Source organism: Arachis hypogaea, chromosome 17 (assembly GCF_003086295.3).
Source record: "Arachis hypogaea cultivar Tifrunner chromosome 17, arahy.Tifrunner.gnm2.J5K5, whole genome shotgun sequence".
NCBI classification, from domain to species: Eukaryota; Viridiplantae; Streptophyta; class Magnoliopsida; order Fabales; family Fabaceae; genus Arachis; species Arachis hypogaea.
In genome coordinates, this window is record NC_092052.1 from 10,884,723 (window position 1) to 10,898,347 (window position 13,625).

Here is a 13,625-nt window from a genome sequence, read left to right on the forward strand (position 1 = left end):
ATTTTATTTCAAATGATGCTGAGAATTCCACCACTCATTATGATGTATCTGATTTCTTTGAGGATCCTGAAAGAAATATTGGTCATTTGATCAATGATGGAATAGTTTAATATGAGGGATTGATAAGTATTTATGTAAATAAATAATGTAAAGAACTTATTGTTAAGTTTTATTTCCTATGTATTTAAGTTTCAAATATGATGTATATAAATAATGAAATATTAATGTTTATGAATTTTGAAATCAATAAATATGTCATGTTTTTAAAATAAAATTTTAGTATATGACATTATTTTTATGTGCACTATTTCTTAGAAAAATAATTCCGATCAAGTATTCAATTTAACTGTGCATTTTATTATTATTTGTCTTTGAAGAGAATGGCAAGGATATGTAATGAAGATGTATGCCTTGCGGATAGTGCAAGTTCGCACACTATTCTCAAAAGTGATATATATTTTACCCATCTTCTGCCAAAAGAAGAATGTGTTAATACTATTATTGACTCAGGCAATGTGATTGAAGGTTCTGGAAGAGTTATAATTTTGTTTCCCGGAGGAACAAAATTCATAATAAATAATGCACTATTGTCTACCAAATCTCGAAGAAACTTGTTGAGTTTTAAAGATATTTGCCGAAATGAATATCATATTGAGACTATGAATGAGGGAAGTCATGAGTACTTATGTATCACAACTCATGATTCAAATAAAAAGGTTATATTAGAAAAGTTGCCCTCACTTTCATCTGGGTTATATTATACCAAGATTAGTGCAATTGAATCGCATGCCACTGTAAACCAGAAGTTTACTAGCCTAACTGAATTCATAACTTGGTACGACTGAGTGGATCATCTGGGAACAACCATGATGAGGAGAATTATTGAAAACTCCCATGGACATTCACTAAAGAATCAGAAGATTCTTAAAACTAGTGAATTTTATTGTGCTTCATGTTCTCAAGGGAAGTTAACTTTAAGGCCATCACCAGTAAAGATTGGATTTGAGTCCCCTGAATTCCTAGAAAGGATTAAAGATGATATATGTGGACCTATTCATCCACCATGTGGATTTAGATATTTTATGGTCCTAATAGACGCATCTTCGAGATGGTCACATGTGTGCTTATTATCTTCTCGCAACCTGGCGTTTGCGAGATTATTGGCTCAAATTATTCGATTAAAAGTACAATTTTCAGAAAATCCAATCAAAGCAATTCGTCTTGATAATGCTGGTGAATTTACTTCTCAAACTTTTGATGTTTATTGTATGGCTAATGGAATAAGTGTTGAACATCTAGTAGCTTATATTCACACACAAAATGGGTTAGCAGAATCGCTTATTAAACGCCTCCAATTAATTGCTAGACCCTTGTTTATGAGAACAAATCTCCCAACTTCGGTTTGGGGGCATGCTATTTTACATGCCGCAGCACTTATTCGTTTGAGGCCAACAAGTTACCATCAGTTCTCTCCCATGCAATTAGCTTTTGGCTAGCAGCCAAATGTTTCCCATTTAAGAATATTCGGGTGTGCGATATATGTTCCTATTGCACCACCTAATCGCACCAAAATGGGATCCCAATTGGATATGATTCTCCCTCTATAGTGAGGTATCTTGAGATACAAACTGGAGATGTATTTAAAGCCCGGTTTGCGGATTGTCATTTTGATAAATCGAAATTTCCAACATTAGGGGGAGAGAATAAGTTTCCTGAAAAGGAACTTAATTGGAATGAATCATTCTTGATGCATTTAGATCCTCGATCAGGGCAATGTGAATTAGAAGATCAAAAGATTATACATTTGCAAAGAATAGCAAATGAATTGCCTGATGCATTTTCTGATACAAAGAGGATAACCAAGTCGTATATACCAGCGGAAAATGTCCCAATTCGAATTGATGTCCCAGTTGGACAAATTGCCACCGAAGCAAATACACGCCAGAAGCGTGGCAGACCTGTCGGTTCCAAAGATAAAAATCCTCGAAAGAGAAAAGAGGTAAATACTATTCCTGTTGAGAAAGACATAGTAGAGACACCTGCAGTTGTCCAAAATTCCGATATAGTTTTAACGCCAGAAGACGTTCAGGTACCTGAAAATTGTGAAAATGACGAGATCTCGATAAATTATGTCTTTACAGGAAAGAAATGGGACCTAAATAAGACAATTGTCAATGAAATATTTGCATATAATGTGGCATTAAATATCATACATGAAAGTAAGGATCTTGAGCCAAGATCAATCGAAGAGTGTCGACAAAGAAATGATTGGCCAAAATGGAAAGAAGTCATGAAGGCTGAGTTAGACTCACTTGCAAAACGTGAAGTCTTTGGACCTGTAATCCGTACACCAAAAGATGTAAAACCTGTTGGATACCGATGGGTATTTGTGAGAAAACGAAATGAGAAAAATGAAGTTTTACGCTACAAAGCTCGACTTGTAGCACAAGGTTTTTCATAGAGGCCCGGTATAGATTATGAAGAAACGTATTCCCCTGTAGTGGACGAAATGAGAAAACGAAATGAGAAAAATGAAGTTTTACGCTACAAAGCTCGACTTGTAGCACAAGGTTTTTCATAGAGGCCCGGTATAGATTATGAAGAAACGTATTCCCCTGTAGTGGATGCGATAACATTACGTTATTTGGTCAGTTTATCCACATATCATAAACTACATATGCATTTAATGGATGTGGTAACAGCCTATTTATACGGCTCATTAGATCGGGATATTTATTGAAAGTCCCTGAAGGACTAAAGATATCTAAACCATCCAATGAATATTCGCAAGGGTTATACTCAGTTAAATTGCAAAGATCTTTATATGGTCTGAAACAATCTGGACGAATGTGGTATAATCGTCTTACTGAGTATCTGGCCAAAAACGGATTCAAGAATGATGATATCTGCCCGTGTGTTTTCATAAAGAAATTTGCATCTAGATTCATTATAATTGCTGTGTACGTTGATGACTTAAATATCATTGGGACTCCTGAAGAGATTCCAACAATTATAAAAACTCTAAAAGAAGAGTTTGAGATGAAAGATCTTGGAAAGACTAAATTTTGTCTCGACCTGCAGATCGAGCATACAAAAAATGGGATCTTTATTCATCAAACGACATACACAAAAAAGATTTTGAAAATATTTTATATGGATAAGTCACATCCCTTGAGTACCCCCATGATAGTAAGATCTTTGGATGTGGAAAAGAATCAATTCCGTCCTAAAGAAGAAAATGAAGATATCCTTGGTCCTGAAGTACCATATCTTAGTGACAGTGGAGCGCTAATGTATCTTGCTAATAATACAAGACCCGATATATCATTTGTTGTGAATTTACTAACAAGATATAATTCCTCTCCAACCAGAAGAGATTGGAGTGGAATCAAACAAATCTTTCGATATCTTCATGGAATGGTTGATATGAGATTGTTCTATCCCTATGGATCCAAGTCACAACTAGTTGGCTATGCAGATGCTGGATACTTGTTTGATCCTCACAAAGGGAGATCTCAAACAGGATACCTGTTCACATATGGTGGTACAGCTATATCATGGAGGTCCACGAAACAAACGATAGCAGCAACCTCCTCTAATCATGCTGAAATACTAGCGATACATGAAGCAAGTCGCGAGTGTTTTTGGCTCAGGAGTTTGATCCAATATATCCTGTCATCATGTGGACTGATTGATCATAAGATAACTCCAACTGTCCTGTTTGAAGATAATACAACATGCATTGCTCAACTTAAAGGCGGATACATCAAAGGTGATAGAACAAAACATATTTCTCCCAAATTCTTCTTCACTCATGATCTTCAAAATCAAGGGACAATTGATGTCCAACAGATCCGTTCAAGTGACAATCTGGCAGATTTATTCACAAAGTCACTTCCAAAATCCTCCTTTGAAAGATTGGTACATGAGATTGGGATGCACCGATTTCGAAACATTAAATGATGTTGACAAGAGGGGGAGACTGTACTCTTTTTTCCTTGGTCAGGTTTTTTTCCCATTGAGTTTTTCTTGACAAGGTTTTTAATGAGACAGTCCCCGTCACAAAGGATATTGTACTCTTTTTCCTTCACTAAGGTTTTTTTCCCACTGGATTTTTTTAGTAAAGTTTTAACGAGACAATAATCCTAAATGGTCATCCAAGGAAGAGTGTTGTGATAAACACAAAGGATATGGATGCCCATTAATATCATGTGGGTGACTCAGTTCTCATGTTACCAAAAAAGAATTTACATTAATAAAGGTTGAAAATATGAACCCTATACATATATAAATAGGAGGTATGGTACGAGACAATACACACAACAATATTAACAACAAATATTCTCTCTCTTTTACAAATATTCTCTCTCTTTTCTTATACAATAAACACTTATTTATTTTTTTTCTTCATACAATACTAATATGATATTAATATATTATTTTTACAGTAGTATAATAATATTAATAAATATTAATAGTAGTATTTTTTTATTTATACTTTATTTTATTACCTCTTCCTTATTTATTTTACGAAAATTGTTAAATCAGTCATTGTTTTAAATAATAAGAATAAACTAAATTTCAAAATAAATTAAAAAAACCCATCACTTTTCAACCCTAACCCTAAGAGTGTGTTTGGATGTAGGATGGAAAATGAGAGGAAAGAAAATGAAAGGAAAGAAAATAAAAGGAAAAGTAGATTTTTTTATATGTTGTTTGGATGAAGAGAAAATGAATAGAAAGAAAATAAAGAGAAATTTTTCATTTGTTTGGATGAAAAGAAAATTAAGAGAAAAGAAAATGAAAGTATAGTGTTAATACCCTTTTTATATTATATATAAATTATACATTATTAATATATTTAAGTTTTTTTTAAAAAAAAATGAGTTACTAAATTTAATATTCAAGATTTTAATATATTATTTTTATAAATATTTTTTTATTGTCTTCCTTGTTCAATAATTTTTAAATGCTATAATAAAAAAAAACTAACTCTATTTTTTTTTGCCAAAAACTATATAATAAAATGATACACAAATTATAAACAACTCAAGGGTATATAAGTCATTTTGCTACTAATTCTCCTTCCTTCTCCAGTTTTCTTCGCAGGTCATGGGTGAAAAAAAATTAAATGGGCCCCATGCAACTTTTTTCTTTTCCACCCTCTTTTCTATTCCATCCAAACGACGTAAAACAAGTTTTCCATTCATTTTCCCTTCAAAGGTTTTCTTTCCTTTCATTTTTCACAGATCCAAACAATGTGTAAGCTATCTCCTCGCATAGCGTCCTCTCGCCGCCGCACTCTCCGGCAGAGTGCAGAGAGAGGGAATTTGGATCGATGGGAAGGGGAAGAGTGCAGTTGAAGAGGATCGAGAATAAGATTAATAGGCAAGTCACGTTCTCAAAGAGAATTATTTTTCTTTTCTGTTTTTTTTTTCTTTCTTTTTTTTTTTTCTAGCAGCAGAGAAAGAAGAAGAACAACTCGAGCATGGCACAAACGCTAGCGATGCCCGTAGCTCCCTCTCTCGCCCTAATCTCAAACCCTAGACCTCTTTCCAGAGCCGTCTATTTCCCTGTTCTCAACCCTCCCAAGGTAACATAAAACAAACTCTACCTTACATTTCTGAAATTTCTTTGTTTACTTTCGAATTTGTGTGCTCAGGTGAGAGGGTTAAGCATAGAGTGCGCTCGAGTTGGCGGAGTGAAGATTACGAACAACAAGAGAATCGAGTTCTCGCTACAGTACATCCATGGAATCTCAGTGCTATGCGATGCCGAAGTCGCACTCATCGTCTTCTCTACCACAGGCAAGCTCTTCGAATATTCCAGCGATCCCTGGTTCGTACCTCTTCATTTTCCCTCTCTCTAATCCAATATCACCTTTACTTAATTTCACTGCTCATAAATATACATAATATGGATCTTGATTAATTAGTGAAATTTTAATTTCTGTGTGGAAATTACTTAATTAAGAACGCCACCGATTATGTGTTTTCATCTGTTTCACATTAAGAGTACTGTCCACATGCAGTAGGAGGAGTATATATGCTTTTACATTTCCTATTTCCTCTTATATATATGCTTTCTGTGTGTAACAAACTCTGTTTTATACTTAATTAAATTTGATTAGCTTTCATATTCCTAATTAAGATAGTATTTTGTTGAACCAGATTGGGGTTGGGTGCTTATTAGAGAAGCTAATGTGGCTAATAATTTGAATTTCCTCATATAGAGCTGAAGCTTGTTGGACTTCTTGATGAATAGGGATGGATTATATCATTGAGTATTTATTGAGAAAGAACAACAAGAATATGAAGGTAGAAGAGAAAATTGAACTATGAATGATTTCAAATTGTAAAGGTAGAGGAAAAACAGAAAAGTTTTTGCTTAATAATGTGATGATTTTGTAGGTTGGAAGTGTTCAAGTAGCTGCTTCTCAAAGAGTATTTTTATAGAATACGGATTGAATCAAAATGAAGAAGCAAGAACAGAGTTGAGAGCAGTAGATGCGTGGATACTGACTGACAAGCCTTACTCTAATCAATCCATTCATTCGGTAAGCTTCAATCTCTAAAACCGATCTGGAGTCCCCTTGGTTCAGAAGGGAGTCCCTTGGAAGGTAGAAGGTGATTCTGTGGGAGTGTCCTCTAAACTCAAATTACTTGAACAGGAATTATTGAATTTGGAGAAGATCAGTAAGAGTGATCTATCCAAAGTGTCGTCCTTAATAAAGAAGCAGACCAAGAGATTTCAAGTGCTTTCAGAAAAGATTGATGATTTATGCAGGAGAATAGTAAGTAACTCTAGCCTCAAGCTTCAAGTTCACCCCCTAATCTTGCAACTAGTAATTAATCCATAAATTGGGATTTGAATTTTCCCTTTTATGTACAAACCTCTGGCCAGGTCAGAACAGGGTACATTATTATTATTATTATTATTATTATTATTATTATTATTATTATTATTATTATTATACTTAATGTTCGTCTAATTAATAATATTTACTTTTGACTTTGATCAATGATTCATCCACACCAACAGTTGCCTTTCTTTCTTTCTTTCTTTTTTTTTTTTTTTGTAATGGAATAGTATAAGATTTTACAAATAATTCCTATGAGTTTATAAATTAATTTACTAAGAAGTAGCGTAGACCATGGCATGCATTCTCAATTAGAAGTGTATAGTGATGAATAGAGAATGCATATCCACTCATTTATGTGATGGAACTTAAACTATATAGATTCACATTACAATTACAACTAATTAACTTAATAATATATATTCCAAACTAAGCCTTGAGCATTAATCTGGAGAATCTTGACATATCTAGCTAGTCCATTATATCGTCCCATAACAAGAATAAAAAATTAAAAATAGATAGAATGATTGAGTACTTTATTGTATGCACGGTTAGCTTAAAAGCATCATTCCAATATTAGTGACTGAAAAAACAATACACAAAATTGTCTAGTTGCTCCAACTCGTGCAAACAGAACTGTATATAATTAATGGTGAAACTCTGATAACCAATTCCTAATGTCAATCAGCTTATATAATTAATGGTTGCTGTATTAGTACATACCATATTTTATTGATGTGCTACAATTAAGTGTATTGGATAAACAGATAAAGCAAAGGTCTGTCTGGTGGTTGGGGAAAGCTCATTGTCAATGTCTATTCAAAATTAGTGTTTGTTAAGTTCTATTCTTTTTGTGAACCGTGATTGATCCCAGAAATAGGAAATCATAGGCTACATTGTTATAATGTGTGCATATAATTAAGGCAGACATCAAAATCTGAGTTCAATTCTTGCAAGCATGATGCAACATGAAGAAAGTTGAATTTGAAGTTGGCTGCAACTACTTTGCATGTATGTTTCTGCAAAACAACAGGCTTGTGTCAAGCTTGTTCATTGCTGACATCACCTTTTTTCCAGCAGGGTAGTGATCCCTCCGAACCTCCCCTCAGTTCAGAATTTCGAGCACAAACCCAAACGGAGTTTTTACTTGAAGCATTATCATCATCTCCAGAAATACATAGGTACACCGGAATAAACCATGTTTGTTGTCTATGTATTTTTGTGTATTCCTATTTACTGTTTATAGATCTATATACTATTTGGAGATGATGATAATGGATTAAAATATATTAAAAATGCGGATTTCAAAAAACTTTAAGGGAGTTCGCTGGGGTAAGGCGAACTCTATAATTTTTATAGAGTAAAAAAAAAAATCGTATTTGAGGAATTAAAGTTTAAAAATGATGTTTAGAAAAATATGAATTTTTATTTATTACGTAAAAAATCTTTTTTAAAAAAAAATATAAATTATAACTTTAAAAAAAGATGTTTTTTTTATATAGTTATATCTAAATATAACTAATAAATAAAAAAATTATATAAAATATTCAAACATAAAATTATTTTTATTCTTTTGTAAAATCTTTTGAAAAAAGATAACTTAAAAAGATATTTTTTTAAAAATTCACCCAAATAATCTTTTTTATTTGATAAGATAGTAACAAATTAGAAAATTTTTTATGCCTATATATATGATTGCAACAACACAGCATCAACACTTCAACAGTTGATAGCAAAGAACTGGTGTGTGCGACTCTTGGATATACATAGCAACTTTGTTGAATTGAAGGAGTTTTTTCAAGGTAAGTAAAGCTCTTTTAAGTATTTATATGTAAATTATAAATATATATACGTGAAAAGATCTATTGATGGTGACTCGAAAAATAAATGTATTTCTAATCTTCACCCATTATTTTACTGAAACTATTTACCACTCTTAGTCAATAATTCTCCCTACTCTTTTAAGGTTATGAGAGATTCGAACCAGTCAATAAACCGATAAAATTATTGGTTCAATAGTTTATTGGTTAAATTGAAGTTTAATCAATTTAATTAAACAACAGCGAAAATAATTCTAAATAGCAAAAAATAATTTCAAACAACAGCTAAAATAATTATCCAGTAATCCATCAAAAAATCTTTTGTTTTTTCTCTTCATCATGGCATGTACCTATTAGATGTCTTAAATATTTAAATAATATTTATGCTATAACTTTTGAACAATTATTGTTTACATATTGATGTAAGTTTTTTTTGTCCTTTACTAACTATTGTATCTGCCTTGTTATGAATGGAATACCGCTATAATGAAGAGAAACAGATGGAGAATTACAAGCATCAACAATTGATAAAGAAGATAATAGAGGAGCAAGAGCAAGAAACTAAGAACAAGAAGAACCAAGAACAACAAGGTGGTTACTCTGTGGAAGAAAGAACAACCGTTGGTGGTGGTCGTGCAACTGCGACGGCAAAGGCAGTGGACATTGCTCCTCGTCTGACATCTTTTCTTGAGAAAGATGAATCTTTTCTTACTCCTTGGAGTTGGGATTCCAATTCTTCTTCAAGTTCTTTAAACCAACAAGGAAGAAAAAGCCACCATCAATTTCAACCTGGGTCGTTTTTCGTTAGAGAGGTAAAACTCTTAATTCAATTCAATTCAAATCAATTCTCTTTTTTTTTTTCTTTTATAATTCTTGATTATTAGTGCAATCATTAACCTTTTTTATTTTATTAATGATTATTATCAGTATCCAGAGTATTTTGGGAGTCATAATTATTATCCGGGACCTAATCAATCTGATTCGAAAAAGCCTAATCCATAAGGTATGTGAAAAGACTGATTTTTTTGTTTTTTGTTTTATATATATATATATATATATTTGATGAATGAACAATGTTAGCTTTATTTATTGGTTTGACAATCCAATTTTACAAACTAGCTTCACAAATCACAGTTATTGTTTATACATTCAAATTAATGTTACAATCAAATATATATCACCCTATCTTTAGATTAAAGGTGTATGTTAGTTTCTTACGAGTTGTTTATGAGTTTTTAGAGTATGTGTGTATCTTTATAATAGTTATACCCGTTGATGTGCATTGATATGCAAATTATGTTCAATCTTTACTATTCTTTAAGCTATCTTTTAAATTGTTCAATTATAATGTGTGTTTGGATTTAGGTTGGACAAACTGGAGTTTGAATAGAACTGATTTTGTAGAATTGATTTTGACTAGAAGTGAGTTTGTGCCAACATGATTTATGTTTGGCAATTTTTACTAAAATTGATTTTGATAGAATAAATATTATTTGGATAATATTAGTTAAAATCACTTCTAGATAAATAATTAATTAATTATTAAAAAAATATAATATTAAATTATAATATTATTTTTTTAAGTATATTTATTTTTTTATATTTTTTTATATTTTTTATATAGTATTTTTTTATAGTACTCTATTTTAGTATATTATAATTTTTTTATTATTATAATAAAATTAATATTTATTTATGAAATTAAAAATAACATATAAAAATTAATAACTTTTTAAATATTTTTTTATAGTAAAAATTAATATTTATTTATTAAATTAAAAAAATTATATAAAATAACATATTTTAGTATTCTTTTTAAGTATTCTTAATAATCTTATTTTTATTATTATTTTAGGTTCTAATTTTTTAAAAGTTATATTTTTATTATTATTTATAATTAATTTTTTATTTAATTTATCATTTTTAATAGGAACAATAATACATATTATAAAAAATTAAAATAGTGCATAATTGTTTTAATATTCTCAGTATTTATTTTAAAAAAATTATAGAAAAACCAATAATAACTAGCAACAAACCTAAACGTAAGTTGAGTAAACGCAGAAGATATAATTTCTTGCTTTTAGTAAACCAGATCACGTTGGCGTTCAGAGAAGAAAAATTGACAAACATTAAAGAACAGCGTTCAAAGCATTAAAACGCACTTTTATCCTCTCCAACGTGTTTTACAAACACACCCAATATGGTATCATATATTCTATTTTATATTTGTTGGGTCACATGTATATTGCATATTTCAATTTTAAATATTCAGTTATAGATGTTTTAGCAAATATGATATATTTGTTAAATATAATTTCGATATTTTTTATTAAGCTAATTTTTAAAATTGAATTAGATTCGATTAATTTTAGTTCAACTACATGTTAAGAAATATACAAATGAATAAGTTGATGGAATATATTATTCAGAATTCAAAATTGAAAATTCTCCTCTTTTCTTTTTTGTAAGGTTTGTTGACTGCATTGACGTGACAGTGAGAGAGCAAGGAATGAAACATGAAGAAAGTAATTAATTCTGATAATTCTTTATAGTTAGTATTGGAGGTAGTTTAGTTTAATTTATTCTTGTTAGTTGGAACTTGGAATTAAATATGGGTCTAGATTCTGATTTTTCTGCAACATTTGAAATATTTATATTTATAGTAAAATATTTAGATACATTGACATAAAACTATAAAAGTACATTCTCTTATTCCGCAAATTTTCTAATTTTTCTTATTTATCTTACTCTTTTCATTTGAGGATAAGAAAAGCTATTATCAGAATATCTTTACATGATACAGTTTCTGTTTGATGAGAAAAAAATTATCAAGACTGTATGGTTTGCTTAGCAAGAAGTTGGTGTTTGAAAGCTTAAATCAATCAATTCTCAACCATTGCTTTATTTATTTTAAAGCTAATTATTTTTACAGATTAATGTGTATTTCAAGTTGTTTATTTTCACTTTTCTGTTATAAGATTAATGTGAAATTTGTTGAGAACTGAATAATATGGGTTGGATCTTAGATATTTTAAAATTTAGTGTTAAAAGAAAAATCTTTAACCAAAATATAGATTTATTTTGTTTCTCATTTATGTTAATTGAAAATTTAATATTAATTTTAACAAACAATAATTAATGTTTGAGACACACAAAAAAAAATAACAAAAACAATCTAAATTTATTTTATTTAGTATTTATTAATTGTAAATATTAAAAAAAAAAAGCAAATTTGAACACTTTTTTGTTCTAATTTGGCCTGTAATTTAACGTGATTTTGTTAAATATGAATACTTAATTAATAATTTGAAACTTAGATTTGATTTTTACTTGGATTTCTATTTAACTATGTTTTGGGGTTTGCACTTTGCAGATCTAATTTTTCTATCATGGTATTCTATCTTTAATTTTTATTTTTAACTTCCATTTAGAAATATTAAAAGAACTTTAAGAAAGGCAAAGATATTAGCTTATTAGGAAAGCCAACGCATAAATTTATTTTTGTCGCATTCTTCATTACTTATAATTCATATCAATGTACAATCCAACCTAGAAAACCATTGCCAGACAAAAAAATATAAACTAAAACAAAAGAAAGAAAAGTAGATTTCAATACATAATAGTTTAAATGCTTGAAACAAAATTTTGGAGAGACAAAAAATTTAACATAAAAGTTTAATAACAATATTTGTATTAAAATAAAATTTATAAATATAATTAATTTTTAAGTTTTTTTTTTTTACCAAAGATAGGAGATTCGAACCGGCAACTTCTTAATTGAGTATGGAGAGATTATGCCATTTAAGTTACAACTCATTGACAATTAATTTTTAAGTTTGTTACTAATAAAATAATAAATAAATAAGTTTATAAATAAAAAATATAAAATAGTTTATAATAGTATAATAATATCAATATATATTAAATATTTTAATATTTTTTATCATATAAAAATTTAAATTAAATAAATAATAAAATATAAAATAATATTAAATTAAATAAATAAAAATAAAAAATATTTAATTTTTTATATTTGAACTCAAAGATTCAAAGAGTGTTGCTTGTCCTAATTTATTTGAATAGATAATTTTTTTTTATTTGATTTGATTATTAGATGATTTTTTTTATTCTTATCTTTTTTTTTATGTGAAAGCCAACAAAAATCCACACAGTTCAGTCAAAATCCAACATGTTTTTAATATTAAAAATAAAAACTGTTGTGCAATAAAAGTAAGAGATGAAAATTAAATTTGGATATTTTAAGTCATAGTAAAATATTTAAGCCAACTAAACTATTTTTTACTTTTTGAAAAGGTACTATTAATTTTTTTATAAAAAATTTAGGAGGGCCATTGTCCCATTGCCTCAACTAAGTTTCTATATATATATATATATTGGGGTGTTTATGGTTTGATTAATACAAAAACTAAACCAATTTTTTAGTTAACAAAAAATATAGTCTTAGTTAGTTAACCAAATTGGTTGTACATGATAAAATCGATTATTAATCGGTTAGTAAAATATGAAACCGATTATTAAAATAAAACCGGTTTTTACACAAAAAAATCGGTTTTTACACCAAAAAACCAGTTTTTTGCACCAAAAACTGATTTTTATACCAAAAAATTTGTTTTTACACCTAAAAATCGATTTTTACACATTAACTTTTTTTATATACAAAAATTCAAAATTTTAACCTTTTTTTTAAATTGAATTTTTTAATCTAAAAATTATTTTTTCTTTTTAAATAATACGAGTAACATTTGTAAATAATGAAATCCCTTCCATTGCTTCGTTTTTTTTCTTTCTTATCTCTTTTCAGCATTTTCTATAAATAATTTTTTCTAATGTAAATAATTTTCTTTCTAAATGATACGAGTAACTTTTTTTATCTTCTTTTCTCCATCTCTCTCCTTTTCTCTCCCCCGCCTCTCCTCTTCTCT

General features: G+C 29.2%; 1 protein-coding gene across 26 annotated transcripts; it reads left to right on the forward strand.

The window, feature by feature from the left end:
* The first annotated feature begins 5,087 nt into the window (after window positions 1-5,087).
* On the forward strand, window positions 5,088-11,403 carry LOC112765284 (uncharacterized). 26 transcript variants are annotated; one of them, XR_003183613.3, is made up of 11 exons: window positions 5,088-5,593; window positions 5,663-5,838; window positions 6,233-6,317; window positions 6,411-6,556; window positions 6,671-6,793; window positions 7,734-7,870; window positions 7,937-8,040; window positions 8,569-8,661; window positions 9,172-9,491; window positions 9,607-9,682; window positions 11,152-11,403. XR_003183613.3 is itself a non-coding variant. In XM_072222384.1 (11 exons), coding segments are annotated over exons 6-10 (591 nt in total). In that variant the 5' UTR covers window positions 5,088-5,593; window positions 5,663-5,838; window positions 6,233-6,317; window positions 6,411-6,556; window positions 6,671-6,793; window positions 7,734-7,868; the 3' UTR covers window position 9,682; window positions 11,152-11,403. The 26 variants fall into 26 exon arrangements, 17 of the variants coding, with proteins under 17 accessions (XP_072078485.1, XP_072078484.1, XP_072078486.1 ...); XR_003183614.3 differs by having other exon boundaries at window positions 7,783-7,870; XR_003183615.3 differs by having other exon boundaries at window positions 7,787-7,870.
* The last annotated feature ends 2,222 nt before the right edge of the window (window positions 11,404-13,625 follow it).